The sequence below is a fragment of the Glycine soja genome, chromosome 16 (assembly GCF_004193775.1).
Source record: "Glycine soja cultivar W05 chromosome 16, ASM419377v2, whole genome shotgun sequence".
Taxonomy (NCBI): domain Eukaryota; kingdom Viridiplantae; phylum Streptophyta; class Magnoliopsida; order Fabales; family Fabaceae; genus Glycine; species Glycine soja.
The window spans coordinates 4,807,614-4,829,758 of record NC_041017.1 but is presented as its reverse complement, the minus strand read 5'-3'; the positions used below and the strand labels follow the sequence as shown (position 1 = coordinate 4,829,758).

Below are 22,145 nucleotides of genomic sequence, written 5' to 3'. Positions count from 1 at the left end.
TTATAGTATAAATTAAATTTTTATATTGCATTTCATATTGTGAATGTAATTTGTAATTAATAATTACATGTGTATATTACATAATGAATTTCTTAAAACTTTGTGGGGAGAATTTCCTCCAGTATCTCATAAGTGAATATGTCCCAACTTGTAAATTTTATTGGTATGAAGGCGGGTATATAAGTGACATCTAAACCAAAATTTGAGAAATACTTGTTTTATTTTAAATAAGAAAGTTATATTGTTTTCCCATTGACAAAAAAAAAATAAGAAAGTTATATGTGCTGTGTTTTTCTTTTTTTATATATGTTGCTTCTTTTTTCTTTAAAAAATTAATAGCACATTTTCTTCTTTAGTTGATGGACATTGACATGAGATATCTAGAAAGATATTGGTCTTTAACCAGATATTGTTAGTACATGTAAAAATTAGAAAAATATAATTATCAAAATTTGAGATATTAAAAAGTAATTTATCTTTACTTATAATATTTAAAGCTAAACTATATTTAGTTAATAAAAAAAAGGCTTTATACCCAGTTTGATTCCTTAATTTATTTAAAATCTTGAATGAAGTCCCTTAATTTTTTTATTATGCAATGGATCATTTAGTTTTCAAAATTGACCCAATGGGGTCCTTTTTGTCAAGTCCTGGCATATATGAGAACCGATCATTGATTTAATTGGGCAGGTGTATGTTTAGGGTTTGTGTGGGCAAGTGAGAAAGTTCTGGTCTAGGGTTCATTGGTTGTGAGAAATTATATTGCAAGATCAGTACTATGTTAGAATTGGAAATTGGAGAGTATTGGCACATGGATTAAGGATGAAGGAAGTAGTGGGTCCCGGAATGACGCATTCTGTGAATGCTCGCACGTGCAAACAGGAAGTCATCATCATCCCCATATCAGCTACATTCTAGGACCGAGACACACCAACACCAACACCACCATATTTCTTTTCTCTCCAAACTATCACTCCATATGAATTGTCTCCAAAGGAAACTTTGGAATAAAGTTGTTCTATATTTTTAATAATTATAATCAAGAAAGTGTTGTATTTTATTTCTTATATTTTTTTTAGCATATAATAGTTTTAACCATGTTTGAACTTATAATTTTATGTATTCTATTTTAATCTCTCATTATTTGGAGTGTTTATGAATTGATCAAAATTAATGTAGATCGAAAAAATCGATTCAAAAAATCAAAAACAGAACAGATAAAAAAAATTAAAAAATTATTTTTTTTATTAGATCAGATTATATTTTAGATTTATTTTTAAAAACCAAACTTATATTTGTTCATAAATTTATATAATTAGTATCACTAGTTCTTATTTTGATTTCTTATATATTTATAAAATTATCATATAACTTATATTTATTTATTAAAAATATATTTAATTAAAGATATTTTTACTGATTATTTGAGTTAACAAATATCTTATTATTAATTATATAATGACATATAAATAAAATATTTGATATTTGAAATTATTTGTTATTGTATTTATTATATATCTTACATTTTATTTAATTTTTTTTAAAACAATAAAAATAGGATTAAAACTGAAAATCTATCAAATTCAAACCATTTCAAATTACATTGGATCGGATTAAAATTTTAAATTAAATCGATTAAATAATAAATTAACAAAACTAAAATAATTAAATCAATTAATTTTTCTCTTCAAAATTAGTCTAATATAATTCACCAAAATCCCTACTCAATAGGCCCATCTCAGAGGATTGTTTTGTTTCGTATATGTAGTAGTACCGGAAGTAGTATTTTTGTCAATGATTTAGTTTTAAGGATAAATTGTGACCTCCAATAAAGTCTCTTGTCTAATCCACATATTACAGCAAAAGCCTTGAATCTCCGGCAAAATCTTCTTTGTTTTTACTAAAGAATATGTTGGTATTGAAAAGCGGATTTGGAAGGATTGTCTACATTTATTTGTTAAATTAGAATATCCCATCTTGTCCAATCAACTCTTGTTTATCATTTATCAAGTGAAATGTCACATATTGACAACTAATGAATAGAAACGTAAAAGTGATAAGTAATGCAAAGAAACAATGAATAAATGTGAATTTGTGTAACAAAATTTTGACGTGGAATTTTTTTTATAATAAAAATTTAGATAAATTAGGTTTTGGAGATTTATTAAGATTAAAACATGTGTCAAGGATAAAAAAACATTTGATATACTTATAGATTATTTATTCATTAATAAAAATCTCACATTAGTCACAAGAATTAAACCAACATTTTCATGCGACATCCATAAATAAATCTCAATTACGTATCTCGAGATTCTTTATAAAATATTTTTTTACTTAATAAAGTCAAAAGACTTTTTTAATTTTTGATATCATATTAGTTTAAAAATATATATAGATTTAATTAAAAATAACATAATCTAATAAAATAATTAATTTTTTTAATAAATAATATATATATATATATATATATATATATATATAATTAATATATATTTACTTATAATCACGACTAAAGGATGTAAGTCATTTATTCTAAGCTCCGCTTGCTTTTAATTTCTTGACCTGTAATCTTAATTGATCATCCTTAACCAAACTTGCAGCTTTTGTATCATTGTTTTGTGATTGAGAGGCAACATCTAATGAAGATATGTCGTAGTTTAAATCCAATCCATTTGGATTTGGATTGGTTTTTCAAAAATTCAATCTATCTATGAACACTCCAAACTGCCGGTATCCCCAACTATCCGAGGGAGACAATATCATATAAATTAATTATAATGTAATTTATTATTTACTAATTCTATAATATAATATGTCAAAATATATTACTTAATATTAAATATTTTTATACATTATATAATTAAATTAATCTACCATTGATGCTCCATTTTCCATGGTCACAACGGAAGAGAGGATATTTATCTCCTCTTGCAATGTGTGTGTCTATATAGTGTTTGTTGTCCTGTTTTTTATATTTTTCAAATTTCGTCTTAGTATATTTATTTATTTTCAAATATTTATCATTTCTTATATTTTAAAAGTTTGTGAAAAGAAAAATAGAGAATTTTTTTTTTAAAAAAGTGAGAAAGTAAGAGAGACCAAAAATATAATTAAATCTATATATTGATAAGAATATAAGTAGAGTAATTGTTGAGACTGGGTGCCTTATATAGTAGGACATGGGTTCAACTCTTGAGGAGATTGTGAGAATAAAGTCATTATTATTAGTCCACATGAGTTGGTATATGAAATCATGTGGAAAAATGATTTTTATGTTGAGGTTTATGAATCAACTTAATTACTCTTTAAAAAATATAAAAAAAAAAGTTATAGCAGTTACTATTTTCAAATCAAAATTATTGATGTTTTACATATTTCAAGTCTTATTAATTATTTTCTTTCGCATATACCCTTGTTTAATAATTATAATTTATTCCACAATGCCTTCCATCATAAATATTAAATGAGGATATTTTAGACTAAATATGTAGTTTGTAAGTAGTATTATATATTTTTTAAGTTGTGTATATTAACCTACAACATCAATAGTTTTGGTCGAAAAATAGTATATTTTATCTTCTAAAGCATAATTTCTCAATTTAGAGTAATTAAATCCTTATTAAAAGTTTGTATTAAAAAGAAAGATATAAGGTTCAACCTACAAGTAAAATAATTTATAAGGAAACAAAATTTAGTAGATGTGCATATCGTTTTATGGGTTAACAATTAGCATGTTTAACTGCAAGTATAAAACGAGCTTTTTTGACTCATCTAAACGCACTTATATGACTTGGCCCATTTGACCGAAGACTTATGAAGCCAGGTCCAAACTACACAACATAATAATACACCAGTGATAGATATGGTTCACATTTGAATCGGTCACAACAACTGTTTTGGTCCAATCTTTAATACCAGTTATAGTCATAGATCTAGTCTTCTTGCTAACATCTACTATCATAATTTTTTGGTAAGCAATAGATTCAATGCTTTAAATTTGGTTCTTAGACCAAATTCGTGGTTGAATTAATCAAAAGTCCTGTCTTGTTTTAACAACATTGTTTTTCCCTTATTGAAATTTCACTGGCACCTCACAATTCTTGTATGCATCATAATATATTTTCCTCTATAACTATCGGGCTCTTGCATTTACGTACCCCATTTTCCCTAAGTATACCCCTATAGCCCCCTTTCTACCTCCTAACTACCCGTTATCTCCTTTTCCCTTAAAGATGTACACTCCTTTTGCTTTCTGGAATTAAATATATCTATTCCAAAAATATGTCTCAAGTACTATAATTTATAGTTTTGGAGATATACTTCCAAAATAAATATGTTTTTTTAATAAAATATCACTTAGGATTAAGATTGTTTACAAGAAATACAAAAAAAAAAATCATCGATAGGACAAATGCTTATCTTATATCGATGTTTGATAGTCTTATTTTTATCTTATCATTGGAGTTTTGTGTATTAATCAATAACATACAATATTTTGTATTTTCCTTCATGTGACACTATGTTTTAAGGTATGTTCATGACTGACTTCATCTATTATACACCTTAATTGTAAAGCAAAGCTTTTGATGATGGTTTTTTCGTTTAAGTGCATTCATTCATTTTCTAATACAAGTTTATGTAAAAGACCCTCAATGACTCTTATGTAATTTGATTGGGTTATGATTTGTTATTATCGAAAATGTATTTTTGGAATAACATATACCATTCTAGAAGTGTATCTCAAGAACTATAAATTATAGTTTCAAAGATATATTTTTGGAATAGGTATATTTAATTCCAAAAATACATTTCTAGAAAGAAAAAAAGGGTGTACATCTTCAAGGGAAAAGGGTATAATGGGTAGTTGGGAGGTAGAAAGGGGATATGTTGGTGCACTTAGCAAAATAGAGATGTAAATAGCAAGGTCCTATCCGGATAACTACCCACACAGTAAAATTTATAATAAACGGGATAGGTTATACTTTATATTTTTGTATCATGTTTGGGTAAATTTATTTCATAAATATCTCTAATAATAGAAGAAGAAAAAAATGAAACAAAAATTTTCATAAATAAAAATGAACTTATGCATAAATTAAAAATTATCTTTTGGAAAAACTAATGAGAAAACTTTTACAATTTAACTTAAAGTTTAATGGTAAAAAACTGTCAGAAAATCACAAATCATTGTTTGAATTACTTTAAAATAATTATTTTAAAAATTAACAAGTTCATCATATATAGTAGAATGTGATTGAATGACTGTGTAAAATTTTTTATACTATTAATGCATATAATCTCTTTTTATCTTTAACTTATGTATAAGTTAATTTTAACTTATAGAAAAGAAGAAGAAAAATCTTAGAAGTATTTCTAGAGAAGTTTACCATTCATAATTTTATAGTTATCTTTCCTTTCTTAAACTTCTTTTATATTACTAAATCCCACTTAAAAGTGAAAAATATTAAACTTTTTTTCTTCTTAATTTATCTATGATTTTAGACTTATTGAACGTTATTCTAATTGTTATTGTTACATTGAGTTTTATCCTTACTTTAGGTAGCTAGGTAATACAAAAAATTATGGCTCTTTGCAGAATTTTAAATTCATCTCTAGTGTTTTGTTTGTGCATCTTTTTTTGAGTAAACCCCGAGAGTTAACATACTAAAATTCACTGAAGAAACTGACTTTTGTTCAAAAATGCTTTTTCTATATACGTCATTTTGTGTTTGTGCATCTAAGCATTTTTTAATCATAATTTAATAATAGTTTATTTAAAAGAAAGTTCTTCATAAATTAATGTACAATACCCCATACTAATATTAATAAGACAGCTTCCAATTATATTTAATAATAGTTTATTAAAAGAAACTTCTTCATAAATAAATGTACAATACCCAATACTAATATTAACAAGACAGCTTCCAATTTTTTTTAAATCTACAACTTATTAATTAGAAGTCCTGGCAGCATTTTTAACAGGTTAATAGAAGATTTGTATCGTTTAGGTGAGAGGTAACATCGCATGACTGTTCAAAAGTGAGATTTTAAAGCGGAAGAATTCAGTTCATTTGATTTATTTTTTTTCTAAGCTGAAATGAAGAAATAGAAGTGGGAGAAAGATTATTTTATGTGAGATTTCCACGTGACCATATTACGTGTAAAGAGATTGAGACACAAGAGACTTTTACCATAACTCCACAAATTCTAACACAAACTCACCAATTTATTGTCAGTGTCTCTCTTATATATCACCCTCTTATGAGAGAATCTCACACAAAAAAACCTCTTCCCATATAATGTAACAAACAAAAATTCAAATAAATCAACTACCAAAAAAGATTCAAATCAATCAATGCTCAGGGAGTTCATGAAAACTATAATATATCCATATTTCTCTTGTAGTGTAACTTATGTACACACACACGAGCATTGAACTCGGATGAGATTTCTGAAAAGGCACTCATCATCACGCTTGAACATCACTTGCCTTCACAAATCTCCCTCTCACCCTTTTTCTAGTATCAGCCCTGGCCTTCCTTGATTCATAGCGAATGTGCTTATCGTACCTGTGCAAAGTTTGATGACACGTATACTTCAAAATAAAGATGCAATGTAATCTTTCTCAAAATAAAATGATGTGCATATTGCCTGCATGTATAGATAGATGAGTTTATGCATACATATTCACTTGCATTTGCCACAATTTCTTTTTATATTATCAACCAATCAGAAATCATGATAAATATAACTCTTAAAATAGTTATTATAAAACTAACAAATTTATTATCCATGTTAATTTGTGAATTTATGATTGGATAACAGTATAATTTTTTTTTATGCTGGCAGTGTATAGACTATTTATTCTATTAAACTAAACATACCTTCGAGTTTTCTTCTTCTCCTTGTAACGCAACATGGCATCCCCTCTATTCTTAGCCAACTCTTCCAAACTAACCCTGGCTGTTAAGGTGCCAACATTTTCATTCCCACCAACAAGATGCTCCATGACTACGACATTGTTGGTGCCATTGTACGGTATGGATTCAAACAGTTTGGACTCTGATGATAACCCACCTTTAGCTTTTTTGTTGTTCTCTTCTTTCTTCTTTGCATGGCTTGATGATGACTGATCCGATTGATTCTGCAATTTTTGTAAAGATTAATAATTCATTGTTCACATTTTCTCTCCAGATTAAAGTTAAAACACAAACATGAAATAGAAATATCTGACAAATAATGAATGAGAAAGCCAAATCATATGGGAACTTTACTGCAATCATTGCATAACAGTTCATAACACAATAAATTGTGGAAAAATTACCCATGTGAAACATAGAGATGGTGCCATGGTGGTTATCACATACTCTCTGCACCATCTCACTTGAGAATGAGAAGCATGATTGCATCTTCGGCTTTTAAATGATATGGATGCAGCTGTTAAAGAATGATATGGATATACTTGAGACAATTAAAGTTGGAAGACTCTGTGCGTCTTTAGCAATTAAATCCTTCCGTCCTCTATTGTCCCTCCCCATGTGAAACTCTGTACACTTAATCAAAGCTATGAAGGCCCACAGTTTTGTCAGTATGTACAGATTTCAAAGCTACTAACCCACTTCTACTGCAACTTTCTTTTTCAACATTGATTTCGTTTAAAAAAGAAATCCACAGGTTCATTATAATTAAGGTGTGTCAGAATCTCAATATTTCTCAAAATTATTGGAAGACAAAGAAAACTATAGAGCATTCGCATACTCCATTGACATCCTTAGAGAGCCCGAAACAATGATACACAACCAATATACCTTAGCATCACCCATTCAAAACCATTTCATCACATTCATACCAACATTTGCAATCCAATGACTCTCACTTTATAAAAAGAGACAAGTAGCATACTATAACTTCTTGAACATGCCAGTAACTGTAAATTTGAAGTAACACAAGTGAACTAGTTTCAATTCTGTGGCAGAGAATTGGTAACTCGCAATACATCAAGCTCAAAAACGCACATGGCAAAAATAAAAAACCATTAAGCAAAAAGAAATGGCTTACATTTCTTGATAGAATATCAATGTCATCACCAATTGTTGAGTACTTCATATTGTGCTCATCCTGAAATAATTTTGGAACTTCTAGACCATCAAATGTTACAACTCTTGGTTCATGGCAATCTCTTGATTTTTGTAACTGAAAATCCCACACCTGCATGGAAGGAAAAAAAGAAGGAAGAAAAGTAAACAATAATTATGGCATATTTTATGTCTAAGCCACAACTCTTCCATATTTAAACGTGCCAGGACGTTATTGGTTGAACCATTACGCCATAATAAATTCAAACAATTGAGTGTTACATAAAACGACCATATTAGGGACAAACGTAAAATCTCAAACAAACACAAGTAAAACTGAAAAATCATTTTCAAAGTTTGCCTGATTCAGCTTTTTTTTTAAAAAAAAAAAAATCAGTTCCCAAATAGGAATGGTGTAAATGAGTAAAGGAAGATGTTCGTGCCCACATAGATTTCCTCAATCATGTAAATTTAAAAAGAAAACGAAAGTTAGATACAATACAATGCAAGATGGCACACAATTAAAGGAGGCCGCATCATTTAATGACAAACAATGCAACCTTCCACCTCTAAGCTATTTAATTATTCATCCACGTTGCAATTAAATAATCAAATTTGAAAAGAAAAATAATCACAAACTTGAGTTATTAATTAGATTCATTCAAGTCTTACCTTCAAGAAAAGAAAAGTTGGATTCAAGTCTTATCTTCACCGAAGAAAATCTAGCACATAATAAAGTGACTCAAACTTGAAATCATTAAGGGTCTATTCGGATACAAGCCAAGAAGTGTTTGAGAGCTACTGAAAAAATATACAAGCTAAAAGTTCTTTTAAGAGTTTCTCTACTAGAAATATATAGAGCTTTTTCCGGTAAAGAAGCTCTGGAGTACTTCTAGCCTTATATACAAAACTCTAATTAAACTAGAACAACCTTGTACCAATTGATAATATCGAATTTAATTCTCGTGAATATATATACATGACATAATAATGTGTTTGACAGTATGAATGTGCTTGGTTTGCAGTTGGCAAGCCTCAACGGAGAAGTGCATGTTTGGATAAACGTTACAAACGGAGGTTTGTAGCAAAATGAGTTTTGCAAAAGGATGCTGACCCTTCCTTTTGGAAAATGAATTTCGTACACCATTGATTTAATTTCGAAATTCGTGCACAGCTGAAAACCAAACATCCACTAATTTTTTCTACATTGGAAAGTGAGAAATTCCATCGTTTGCAATGATGCTTGCAAACGGTTCCCAACACACACATAGTTTTTTAAAATCTGGAAGGTGGAATTGCAAACAAACCTGAGGAGGCTGATACGCGGGGTTATAATTCCAGAGAAGATCCCCTGCCTCGGTTCCGTAACCGTTGTTATCGTTACTTTTTCGGGAGTCGAATTCAGATTCGGAATTTGGCAACATAAGCAAAGACGTGAACGGCGTTTGCTGCATCAGCATCTCGTCAACAACAACGACGTCGTTTATGGGGGATTCGTCGAACTTGAGTTGTTCGGCGCCGAGGTCGTCGTTCCTCTGCCGCGCGATTTCCAGCACCTGCTCGTACACCTCATCGCGACCGCCGGAGGCGGCGGTGGGGACCACGGGATCCTGGGCCCGGAAATCGAGGCACAGCGCGGAGGCGATCTCCGTGACGGAGGGGCAGCCGGAGAGGCCGTGGAGGCGGTGACGTTGGTGGTGGGAGGAAGCGGCAGCACCGTGGGTTTCCACATCGCAGTGGTGGCAGAGGACGAGGTTGTCGGTGGAGCAGCGGAGGACAGCGGTGTCGGTCTTGCAGGAGTCGCAAATCTGGAAGCGCACGTGCTTGAGGGAGAGGGCGTTGGCGGCGTGCACGTGCTGGTCGCATAGCAAGCATAGTTTAGCGGAATCTGGTCTGCAGAAGAGTATGGCGGGTTTGGAATGGCAGTAATCGCATGGCAACATGGTGGTGAATGGTGAATGGTGATAAGCATGGGAGGAAGCTGAATGCAAAATCTCAATTGTGAAATGGACCAGTGGGGACAACGAGGTGGAAAAGATATTTCGTCACTGACATGTGCTCTTTTCCGCTACTCCATGCTCTTTTGGGGAGAGTGTCAGATATTTTCTTTGGACTTGGGCCACCTGTTTGGGCCGACCCAAAGGATATCCAGAGGACACCAAACTAGTATGAACTAACTCCCACAGCAAACCAAGGGAGTTGTATGAACTCAAATAGGTTTTTGCACTTTTAATATGAAAAGTATTAGATTTGGTCTTATATCATTACATGTAGAATACTTTATATAAGCATAATAGAAGTTCTCTTGCTTGGATGAAGGTAAGGATGATAAGAAAGGTGGGTGAGTGCGAGTACTACTTTACTTATATTTGTCCTCTTGAGAAAGTTATGACTAAATAAGTATTGTTAGCATACACATTATGATATCTTCGTTGCAAATACTTATTCCAAATCAAATGTCTAACCTATGGAATTGAACCACCTTAACCCAAAATGGTAATATCTCAAAAGTGTTTGGACTGAAGTTCACTACAAGTAACTCAATTGTAAGACAAGTTTGATGCATCATGCAACACAAGAGTATACCTCAAGTTGGAATAAACTAATAGCAATTTACTCTCAAATAGGAAAATACTATTCCATAAGGGGCTTGGGCACTAAACCATCCATCTCAGTCTATCTCAAGGTTTTGTTATAAATATGATCATCATCATTAGTGTTAGCTACACATTATTACCTTTATCATTATTTTGTTAAATTCTTCATGTCTTGAGTGTTGGAGTACCTTGATAAGTACTTAATTTATCTCCATCAAAACTCAATCATATACAAAGAGAGAGAGAACCTTCAGAAGAGAGTCATGAATATCAGATAAAGCTTAAGTTTGACATCCCAAACTAGTCCATTGGCATCGTATTTGGGATCATGATAAACTTAATTCTCACTTTTCATCATGCCGAACACTTAACATTCAATCCAAATGTCTTGAAATCACACCTAAAGGCTATGTGAAAAAAGTGAACTCTTACCCAAAGTATTTATCCATTGATGAAGTTTCACCCAATCACTTTCTCGAATGCTCTAAACAATTTGTGAAGGCATGACTAATAATGGTCTCACTCAAGTCAATTGTAGAGACAAACTTACTTGTCAACTCCAAGCTCAAATATTTGAGCTCCAAAATCAAACTATGGATATAATTCCTCCATCAAACAATGAATTGTAGTTATGTGTCTGATAGTTGGAAGAAATATTATCCCAAGGACACTTACCAAGACCTTAAGGTTACTTCATCAAGAGGAACCCTAATGTATTATTGCAGGTCCCACTCAACACATGTCAAGACCTTGGCTTAATGCATATCAAACACTCAAATGTGTGAGATAGTCAACTCAAGACTCTCGCTTGCCTCCTAATACAATCTAATAGCCTAATAAAACACTCATGATTTTCTAGTGAGGCTTTACGAGGAAGTAATACCAATGTAAAATCTATAAGAAAAATGTACATTATTTTGTATGAGAATTTTAGAGTCCAGGTTGCAAAGTGTAATAGTCCAGAGGAATCACACTAGAATGAGAGAAATCCAGAGGTTGTACAGGTAAGAGACTGTACAATTGAGGATAACTTAAAAAAATTAATTAGTATTATTTATACTAACAAAATGCATCAATTCTTCGATAGCCCATTACTTAAGAACTCATCAATTAAGCAAGTTTGACTTGTAGCAATTATGAGATGAATGACCTTTTTTTTTTGGAAAGTTTTCTAGAAAATAAGTGAGTGATGACACAACACGTTGAAAAGTCTCGTGTTGATTTGTGAGGATAATCATTAATCTTAAAAGCAGTCAAACGATATCAAAACTGATTGTCGATGTCTAAAAAAAAAATTACCTGTAAAAGATTATGACCGATGAAAAAGTTCTGACTAACATAGCGTGTTTTATTATTTTCTTGTGCAAATATTTTTTGCTAACAATAGACACATGTCGCAAACAAGATTAATCTTCAATTGAATGTATTGGAATTTGAAAGACACGTATGATGTTTGACCTAAAACACAAAAAACAAAACAAAAATGTTAGATCTAAGATTCAATTAAAAAAAAAAACACTAAGCAAAATATGAGACAAATAAATATTTTTTTTTTTCAAATAGCTCATAAAATCACCGGAGTATTTGTTTGCTTCCTGGCGATCCCTTGCAACCCTAGTCTTCGAATTGCCCCATATCACAAACCACATTAAAAAAAGACTACCACGTATTCTTCTCTCTCCGTCTCTCTCTCTCTCTCTCTCTTCACAGTGCCAATGGCGGATCCAATCGCGAAGGTTCTGATCGCGTTTGCGCTCTTAGCTTCCCTCTTGCTGTGTTCGCACGCTTCCTCCGACGTTCCCTTCATCGTTGCTCACAAGAAGGCCTCCCTCAACAGACTCAAGTCCGGCGCCGAAAGGGTCTCCGTCACCATCGACATCTTCAACCAAGGAACCTCGTACGCTCCGATCTACCATGAATTGTTCATCTTTTTCTTCAATTTTCAGTTTTCGTTGTCTTAGATCCCAATTCCCCCATTTGCATGCATGCCCTCATTCCTTTTTGTTTAATTCAAATGCTTGAATTGTGTTTGTGCTACTTGGATGCTGATGAAATGTTGGTGAAAATAAATAAATTTAAGTCGGATCTTGTTTTTTGTTTTGTTTTTCTTAGTGGTATGGGAAATTATGAAAAAAGGGTAAGGTTTGATCTACTTTAGAAGAAGATAGAGATGATAAAAGCTAGTGACTTTTGTTTATAAGCAATTTTTTTTAGCATCTGGGTCATATCACTTTTGACTGCATGAGTGGGTAAGTGGGAACAAAGGTGATTTTGATTTATCTGTCTTGATCTGATTTTTGAGGAAATGGAGAGTTCCTGTATGGTTTGGCGATGCTTAATTTGACGTGAAAACTTTGAATTTGGTGGTTTGATTGGGGTCTTTGAAGCCATTTTAGTGGTGCTACTTGTAAAATTGACGAGTGGGTTTTTTCAGATATATGAGAAGTGAGTTGCATGTTGTATTTGCTTAGATACGCACGTTACTCTTTGATTTCAGGTCAAATAATGAGAATGAACACGGAAACAACAAATAGTTGCATTTGATTTGACACATGTTGCCTATGAAAAACGTTAAAACAAACACGGTGTTAGTTTTCCCCCGTACTTGTTAAGGATGGTCTGGAGGACAGTACCAAATGCATAATCTCTTCTCTTCGTGTGTTTTATAGGATTGTGTTAATGACTGTGTCAATCCATAAGATAGGTCTTTGTATGCTGTCACTTCTGTTGAATCATGGTTTTATTTCCAAACTTAACGTAAACTAGCCTTCTAAATTGTAATTCCCTGTCCATTTGTAACTTGTTGAATTGTTAAATTTAGGATTTTCAGTTATTTAAAAAAGAACATCTTATTGTATGGTATCTATTTTTATTTTGCAAATTATTTATTTGTCCATTTTCTTCTGTTTTTTTTAAAGGACGGCCTATGATGTAAGCTTATCAGACGATAGCTGGCCAAGTGATGCTTTTGATGTAATCAGCGGTAGCACTTCAAAGTCATGGGAAAGGCTTGATGCGTGAGTTTCCTATAACTTTTTTGCTACTTGAGGTTACCTCCTTCTGTTTCTGCTCTGCTGCATTTTAGTTCATCCCTTTTTACAAACAAGTGCTATTTTCAGTGGTGGCATCCTTTCTCACACATTTGAGCTGGAGGCAAAATCAAAGGGAGTATTTGCCGGTGAACCAGCTGTCATAAAGTTCCGTGTTCCCACAAAGTCTGCTTTGCAGGTTAATATCTGTTGGAATTGTTGTCTATTTTTTATTTTATTTTTGGTGAGCAACTTGTTTCTTATTGTAGTAGTTTTTTTTCCTATTAGGAGGCATATTCAACTCCCATATTGCCTTTGGACGTTCTTTCTGATAGACCTCCTGAGAAGAAGTTTGAATGGGTATGTTTCCTTATACTTTAACTTGACAGTTACATGAATCAGTATCAATTGCTTATGTTGACTGACATGTTACTTTTTGTTTTCATGTATTCTACTTGGTTGGACCGACATCTCAGGCTAAGGTATGGACAATTATTTTATATTAATATATTCTCTATAGTTGCAATCATCAAAACTTGCAAATGACATAAGTTTGAATTAGCATGAGGGTTGCGTATTTCAATAGTTAAATTTGCATGTCTTTGTTCAAGCATGATGAATGGGGTCTCATTCACCTTTCTGGTGCTTGATCCATTCTTGTTAAATGGATGATTTGATAAGTTGTGTTTAGTGATGACCCTGAAAATAAAGTTTATCTGTTTTTTGCTTAGTTGTGCATTTTTCTCTTCAGATAGAAGTGTTATTCATGAAGAAAATAATGCAATCGTTAATACCTTTTCAATGATATTCTTTGCAACCACTTCCTAGATGTATCACTGTAAAGTCACTACCTTACTGTCAAACTTTTTTTGTCCACAGAGGTTGCTGGCTAAGTATGGATCTCTAATCTCAGTGATCTCCATCATGGTCCTGTTCGTATACTTGGTAGCTTCACCATCAAAATCCAGTGCAAAGGGAAGCAAGAAGAAGCGTTAATCATTGGCAAATTAGTGCATTTGCAATCAGACACTTTGGAGGCTAGATCATGATATTCTGATGGTGGTCAGTTTTTACATAGTTGTTGGACCTTTTTGAATGAATGGTTAAATGAGTTAGTGAGAGAACAAATTAATTTCTTGACGGCATAGCCTAAACAGTTGTTTTTGGTTCTCACTGGACGGAATGTATCTTTTAGCTAGCAAAAGTATATTTTCTTAATTACCTGATCTCAGCTATTTTGGATTGAATGCCATATATTCTGACGACCTCTTAAGTTCTATTTCCATGGTAAATTATTTGCCACTTCACCAAATCAGTTTTTTGCAAGCATATAGCATGGCCATGGTAAACTTCAGAGGCCCTCAACCTTCCTCTTTATCTCTTTCTATAATCTACTTACCATTACCTTCCACTAGAGTTTGAACCTACTACTTCCTTTCTTGGTAGCTGATTTTTGAAACATTAGTGATCCAACAAGTATGTGCATGTTTTTCGATTAAAGTTTGCAAAAGTAATTCAAGTCTTGCTTTTACAAAACAAACTGAGTTTTTAGGCAAAATTTTCATGTGCAAACAGACTTTTAGGGGTAACCAAGCATACCCTATAATAACAAGAATAAAATGGGTTTACTCTCCAAACTTAGTTTTGGAGCTCCCCAAATGGAAAACCAAACATACCCTATAATAACAAGAATAAAATGAGGTATCGGGTAAAGACAAAAAGAGACCTAACCTTTTTTGTTTGAACTCTGAAGTTTGTTCTCATTGCGTGTCTGTATTTTGCTCTTGCATAGGGTTCTACCTGCTTTTTCATTTTTGAGAAGTTGGTTAAAATCTTCTACTTTTCGAAGATCTTGCCATCCAAATGAATTGTCTTGTTTCTGTTGGCTGTCCTGAGAAATACAATCTTGATGTAAGAAAAATTGAAATAAACAATGTTATGTCATGCAAACAACCCATCTTTCTTGGGGACTGATAACCCTTGAAGTATTTGATTACCGAACATAACTTTGGTCCAACAAGTTTTCATTGACGAAGTAGGGTAGAAAACTAGGATTTAAATACAAGTATAACCGTTAATTACGACGGCTGAGAAGTATATTTTGGGATCACACAATTATATTTCGCAGGACCTTTTAACCATTAATAATAAAACACAATGCCATAAGAATTGAAAATTACCTGAAGTGAATTTCAAATTGTGTATCGTGAATCACGTGTGACATATGCAGTGGTGTTTCGACCCACGTAAGGAATGGAAAGTACGCACATTGTCAATGCGCTACAATATAAAGTTTTTTTGTGTTAACTTTACTTGACACTTTTTTGTTTTTGACAGAGTGACCTCACGCACTGTTAATATATTGAATTACTTGAAGTATATCTAGATTATGTGCTTGAAATAATCAACATGTTAACTACCAAAAAAGAAAATCAACATGTTTTATATCTCAACAAATTTGTTGTAATTATTATAAAAGAAACTAGATTGGTGGTATCTAAAAGAAAGAAAGAAAAGTTAAACGGAAGATATTTTTAAGACATGAAATTTGACAAGAAACGATTATCTCGATACTAATATCAATAGCATTTGGAGAAAAAAAAGTTTCTTATGGGAATTTTAAGAAAACTACAAAAATTTGTGTGGTGTACTAATTATGTTTCATACTTTATTTCTAATATTAGAATTATCTGTGCCCTCATTGTATAAAAGATAAAGAAATAGTCCTTCAATAAGGGATTAACAAATCACTAGCAGTTATTAACACAAGAAACTCCTACTTGGTTCTATGTTTCGGATGTGATTTTTCGTACTGTGGATGTAATTTTCAAAAGCTAATAATCCTGGCTTCTACATCCTAAAGGTATTTTCTTTCTTCTCAATGAGTTTCCAAACACTATTAGTATTCCACTTTCTAAAGGCTCATTGATAATAGAAATTGTTGCCTCAAAATTAGGATAGAGAAATTCCAAAACAAATTTTTTCTAATTATTTAAAAGAACGTATCGTTCGATATATTATCCAAGTATTTAACGTCTAACACTCTAACTAAACAAAGACTATTACTAGTTGGATATATATATATAACAATTCCTCACCTTATAAGATGTTTTATTCAACAATTTCTTTTTATTAACAACTGATAGTAAAGCAAACTCAATTATCTAAAAAAGATGTTAAAACTGTGGTCTCAAAACAATTTTTTGCAAGATGACGAGCTTTATTTTCTTTGATTTTGATACTATACATACAAAAGGAGAAAAAATTCCGAATCACTAGGGTCAGTCTAATGATGAAAGATTTGGGATAAAATGCATAAAATTTTAGATTTAAACATTAGTGTGACCATTGAACACCAGCAAAAAAAGAGGGAGAAAAAATCTGTTACCAAAGTTTTTAACGACAGTTTTGGCAAGAAAAAACAATTGCAAATCAAAATTTAAGACAAAAGATCCACATATTAGAGACCATCAAAATAGTCGCTTTAGTATCTGGATTAATATGCCCTAGAATCACAAATCAATAAACATTGATGAAAAGAAAAGAAACACTCAACTTGTTCAACGTAAAGCTGTTCGTTCATATTCAAAATCCTTTGATCCCAACAACTCCCAGTAAATTTATATCTCTATAATATCTCAATACCTTTAGTAAACTCTGATCTTGTTTCTTCAATACCTCAAAAACTTGAAGAATTTTTTTAATATAATAAAAAGACAGGCTAATAACACACTTTATAATACATTTTTTTGAAGACATATTTTATTATTAGTTGAAATTTATTAAAAATTATAATTTTTTGAAAGTTTCACATTTTATTTAATGAGCATTTATCTTGATTTTCTAATTTTTAATAATCTTTTATCAATAATAGAGTGCCTGTTAATTATAATAAAAACTAGATTGCCTCATGGTTTTCATTATAGAAAAAGAATGGCCGGAAGATCCTCTTAAAAATTTTGAAAATTATTTTTCCTTTTAAATAATAATATCCATATCAGGACACTTAAAACCCCCAAAAAGTTATGAGTTTATTCTTGTTAACATTGATCAATTGAGATTATTCACAATAGAGATAAATATAACCAAATTGTTTTTTTTTTCAATCAAAAATCATAATTATTAGGATAATAAATTGGAATTAGCCAATTTTTCTGTTATTTTTTTACATTGATCACGAATAAATAGTTATCTCATCATGAATAATACATAGGATGATAGTTACATGAATTACGACATCATACATAAGCGATAAAATCATGGTATTTACATCTTGAAACCATTGTTTTTCAAGTTCTCTCAAGTCTTTTTGAATGCTTTTGCAATCCATTTGAATGCCTCTGGATACTCTTATAATAAGGATTAAATTTATAGGATAGGACCTTTCCCTCTTTCTCTGCGTGTAAACAATTTTAAGGACATGCTCTTACAACGTTACTTCGTGTAGGTAAACTTTACAACGGTTTAAATCTCACTGGTAGCACCTTGAGACTAAGGTCACACCTTTACATTTAGAGCCTGTTTGGATGCATCCTAGAAGAGCTTCTAGGAGCTTCTTTACTAGCATAAGCTCTTTACTGTTAAAAAGTGGTGTTTGGATGAATAATAAAGCTTCCGGATAAGCTCTTCTCCTAGAAGTTCTATTAGAGAAGCTCATCCAAATAGACCCTTAAATTACTTTATCATATCCCATAGGAACAATCAAATTCGATGTCCACACAATGAGGGAGACTCTAGATGAAACTATGATGGAAATGGAAAGGAAGAAATTGTTCAAAATCGATATTTGAGGTCAATTTAAGGAATATTCACAAAATTGAAAACGAAATATTTAAAGCTTAAAAAATCATGTCTTTTACGGTCATTTGAAAGATGAATGCTACGACTAAAGAGCCCAATCTAAGTCACTTGACACCAAACTCAGAAAACTGTTGATTAGAATGGGCTCAGAAAAATACAAAAACCTTTGAATGAACTATGAAGCTTGCTATGAATTAAAATGTGAGAAGCTACTCCGTCCCATTTCAGCTACTATACTAATTAATGCAGTTTGATTGGTATGCATTTATTGTTGGCCACTCTTCAAAGATGGAGACTCGAATAATTCACAAGGTGTTTACTTAATCATACACACTTCAACCACAAAATATGTGAATCAACTGATATGGAATTGTTTCGCTTTAATTAAATGTTTTGGATTCGAATCTTAGATACATAACTGTATTGCATGCTTTGGGAAATTTTTTATCATATATAATAATTCTATTTGACTCAAACAAAATTATTTCTAATAAAATAAAGTATGATTTAAACCAAAAAAATCACTTCACATCAAGATCTAACCCACTTCCTCACTCTCTCTCTTTCTCCGGTTACGATCTTTTGAAGTAAAAAATATTAAATAAATAAGACCAAACAACCTGTTTTGATTATTATATTTTATTAGATTACTACAAGAAAAAAAATGAACTTTCCCAAATATGGGCGCATATTTAACTAAAAATGTAAGAACACACTAGAGGAAAAAAAGATGCAGAGCAGACATGACATGTGTATTATGAAATATATAGCATACACTCAAAATTTTTACAATAAAGTATTGTTCCAGTATACAACACAAATCGAAAAGTCAAATTCTAAACAAAATTATAAATTATTATACATCATAATAATTCCAAAACTAGAAATCACTGAAAGTTCTTTCCATTAGCTTCCGAACAACTAGTGGATGGCACGGCCACTCCTGGCGCTACAAAATGTGAGATACCTTCTGAGATGTTCTTAACTGCTTTGTCAAAATTAACAAAACCCATGAACCAAAAATCATGCCCATCCACCGTTACAACCTGAATGTACTTTTCTGATGGGTTGTCCCTCATGGTCACTGGGTTGACCACTCCAACCTTCCCCAAAGGCACCATTACCTGTTACACAATAACACAATTTCAAGTCATTTCACACACCAAAATGGACTAATTAATAGCTTCTCTGATAATTCATTTCAGGGTAAAAGGTGTCAAGTCTCTCAAAGATTTGATCAAATTTGATTTTAGTTCTTATATTTTTAAAATCGTAGTTTTAATTCTTAGATTTTTGAAAATGTGATGAATTTTGTTCATGATCAAATAAAAATGAATAACATGTTTGGATTGTGAAGTGAGCCAAAATCAATTTTGAAATCATTGTTACTGTGAAATAATATACACTGAAAAAATTATGGTGACCCCTGATTTTGAGGTAGCCCCATTAAAGTATATCCAAACATGTTGTTAAAGACGAAATATTCCACATTTTAGAATTACGAGGACCAAAATCACAATTTTTAAAAACATGAACTAAAATCAATTGATCAAATCTTAGAGAGCTAAATCTCATTTCACCCTTCATTTAATTTAATCTGCAAAAAGGAAATAAGCTTTGATAAGGTATTTTGGCTTAAAATAAGTACCTTGTAGTATGTCCAAGTTTCTTGGCCAGAGGGTGCAGTGAAACACAATGGGCGATCACTGCAAAACGCTACATGAATATTGGACAGGTAAAGGGTTCCTGCAACAGGACCTGTTGATGTTGAAAGGTAACAAGCAAAGCTCTTCTTGAGCTTCTCGTTTGGATAGGTTGTGAATGTTTGCTTGTAAAGGGACTCAAATCCACCCTCTGATATTGCTTTCACAGTCAGATTCATCTTCCCCAGTGCAGCTGAAGACACTGATGGACCTGTTTTAACTGCAAATAACGGTAACAAACCAACAATCACATCATGTGAAATAAAAAAGAGAGGTACATTTAGCTACCTTTCCCATTTTCTTAGCCACATGACATTTATCCCATCAGAATTTCACTTAATTTGAATGATAAAAGTTTGTCTTAAAGGTTAGTGGATTATTATATTCTCTCAAATTTGGCGAAAAATACTCTTTTTAATTCTTTCAAACTGATTTTTATTTTTAGCGGTTTAGATAGATAATTTGTAGCGATTTTTGCCCGTATAAAAGATTAAAAAGATTTTTTTTCAAAGTTGAGGGACTATATAACAAATTTAGATTTAATTTGAGAAACAAAAACAAAAGTGATTTAATTCGAAGAATTAAAAATATATTTAAGTCAAATGGTATGGGGTTATGGTTTTAAAAAACTGGGCTGCTAAAATAAAACTTCAACTCTAACTGGTACACAACACCAAAATTACTTAAAACGAAATGCATCTAAATTTGGTCTTTCTCCAAAAGATGAATATTTTTTCAGTACATATATCATTCTAATTCATGATATTATATGGAAAACCAAATTAATTTCTCACTTTTAACAATTTGATGTTGACATCTAATAACATCGAGACTGAAAATATAAAGTTGGTATACTGGTGATGGGAGAATGAAAGAGGAAGAAGAAGTAATAAGTTCCAATCATTCCCTTAACAAATTAATTATTAATATTTACTAATAAAAAAAGCATAAAAGCATTAGACTAAATTTGCTATCTTCTATTGATTGTTCCAAGTTTCAAGTTTGGATTAATTAGGAAGAAATTAATAGAGTAGTAGCTAGGAAGACTCACGGTTGTGCCAGACGTTATGTGCGGTGGCTTCAGCTTTTCTGCTCCATGAATCGAACATGTTGAGGATTGACTCCATGGGACTGTTGCTTGGTTTGTCAAGGGTGCTATGTTGCACGTAGGGATGATGATGCTGGTCATGGTAGTATTGAACTGGTTGAGGTTGTAAAGCTGCTTTTTTGTTATCTGGGTGGCTGCTTGGAATAGCCGGAGTGCCCATTATGTGAGTTCCCCAATTCTCAGTCCCAACTTTGGGTGGAGAAGATGCTTCTGGAAATGATTGGTTTTTCTTGTTGCTGTTGGTGTTCATCTTGGATTGTGCAAGAGAAAAGTCGTAGAATTGGAAATTGATGAGATGAGAAATAAGGTGTTTGTTTGTGGTTTGGTTGAGAAATAAGTAGTTGAGTTTGGAAGGCAAAGTATTAGGCGCTTACGATCAATAAAAGTCCCACACCGGCTACCGTTATGCTTAGCCGTGTATTGCAAAATAGACGGCTTGTGAATTAAAATGTTGAATTTTGGTATAGACTATTATAGAATCAAAATTCAACTGAACACTCGTATCCCGTGATTTTTTTATCTGTTTAGGAGATTGAATTGAAATATATATATTTTTTTATTTGTGAGAATTGTAAAAACACAGTGTGAGAAGTATGAAATATCAAATACTCATTATTAATTTATTTTTTTGACAGAATAAACTTTGCATTTTTTTAAAACTGTATTCATTATTCAATAATGAATACATATTTTTTTTTGACATATTTTTTTAAAACTTTGTTTATTTTCTCTTATTTCCTAACGTATTGAAAAACGGAATATTTTCTGTAATGTTGTCTATGTTTTCTTTTTAACATGGATCGCATAGACGCATATGTGTTTCGCCTGGA

General features: G+C 31.7%; 3 protein-coding genes across 3 annotated transcripts; 1 reads left to right on the top strand and 2 right to left on the bottom strand.

The window, feature by feature from the left end:
- Positions 1-6,115: 6,115 nt before the first annotated feature.
- Positions 6,116-10,147, bottom strand: LOC114391241 (zinc finger protein CONSTANS-LIKE 15-like). The gene is made up of 4 exons (XM_028352295.1): positions 9,386-10,147; positions 8,062-8,211; positions 6,888-7,147; positions 6,116-6,572 (listed from the first exon to the last, which is right to left on the bottom strand). The coding sequence occupies exons 1-4, from the start codon at positions 10,019-10,021 to the stop codon at positions 6,473-6,475; spliced, it is 1,146 nt and encodes a 381-aa protein (XP_028208096.1). The 5' UTR covers positions 10,022-10,147; the 3' UTR covers positions 6,116-6,472.
- Positions 10,148-12,264: 2,117 nt separating this feature from the next.
- Positions 12,265-14,977, top strand: LOC114391183 (translocon-associated protein subunit beta-like). Its single transcript, XM_028352203.1, has 6 exons — positions 12,265-12,572; positions 13,594-13,692; positions 13,795-13,903; positions 13,993-14,064; positions 14,181-14,186; positions 14,584-14,977. Exons 1-6 carry the CDS (start codon positions 12,391-12,393, stop codon positions 14,698-14,700), a joined length of 585 nt encoding a protein of 194 aa, XP_028208004.1. The 5' UTR covers positions 12,265-12,390; the 3' UTR covers positions 14,701-14,977.
- Positions 14,978-19,248: 4,271 nt separating this feature from the next.
- On the bottom strand, positions 19,249-21,733 carry LOC114389623 (GEM-like protein 5). Its single transcript, XM_028350332.1, has 3 exons — positions 21,259-21,733; positions 20,153-20,427; positions 19,249-19,628 (listed from the first exon to the last, which is right to left on the bottom strand). Exons 1-3 carry the CDS (start codon positions 21,563-21,565, stop codon positions 19,392-19,394), a joined length of 819 nt encoding a protein of 272 aa, XP_028206133.1. The 5' UTR covers positions 21,566-21,733; the 3' UTR covers positions 19,249-19,391.
- Between the last annotated feature and the right edge of the window lie 412 nt (positions 21,734-22,145).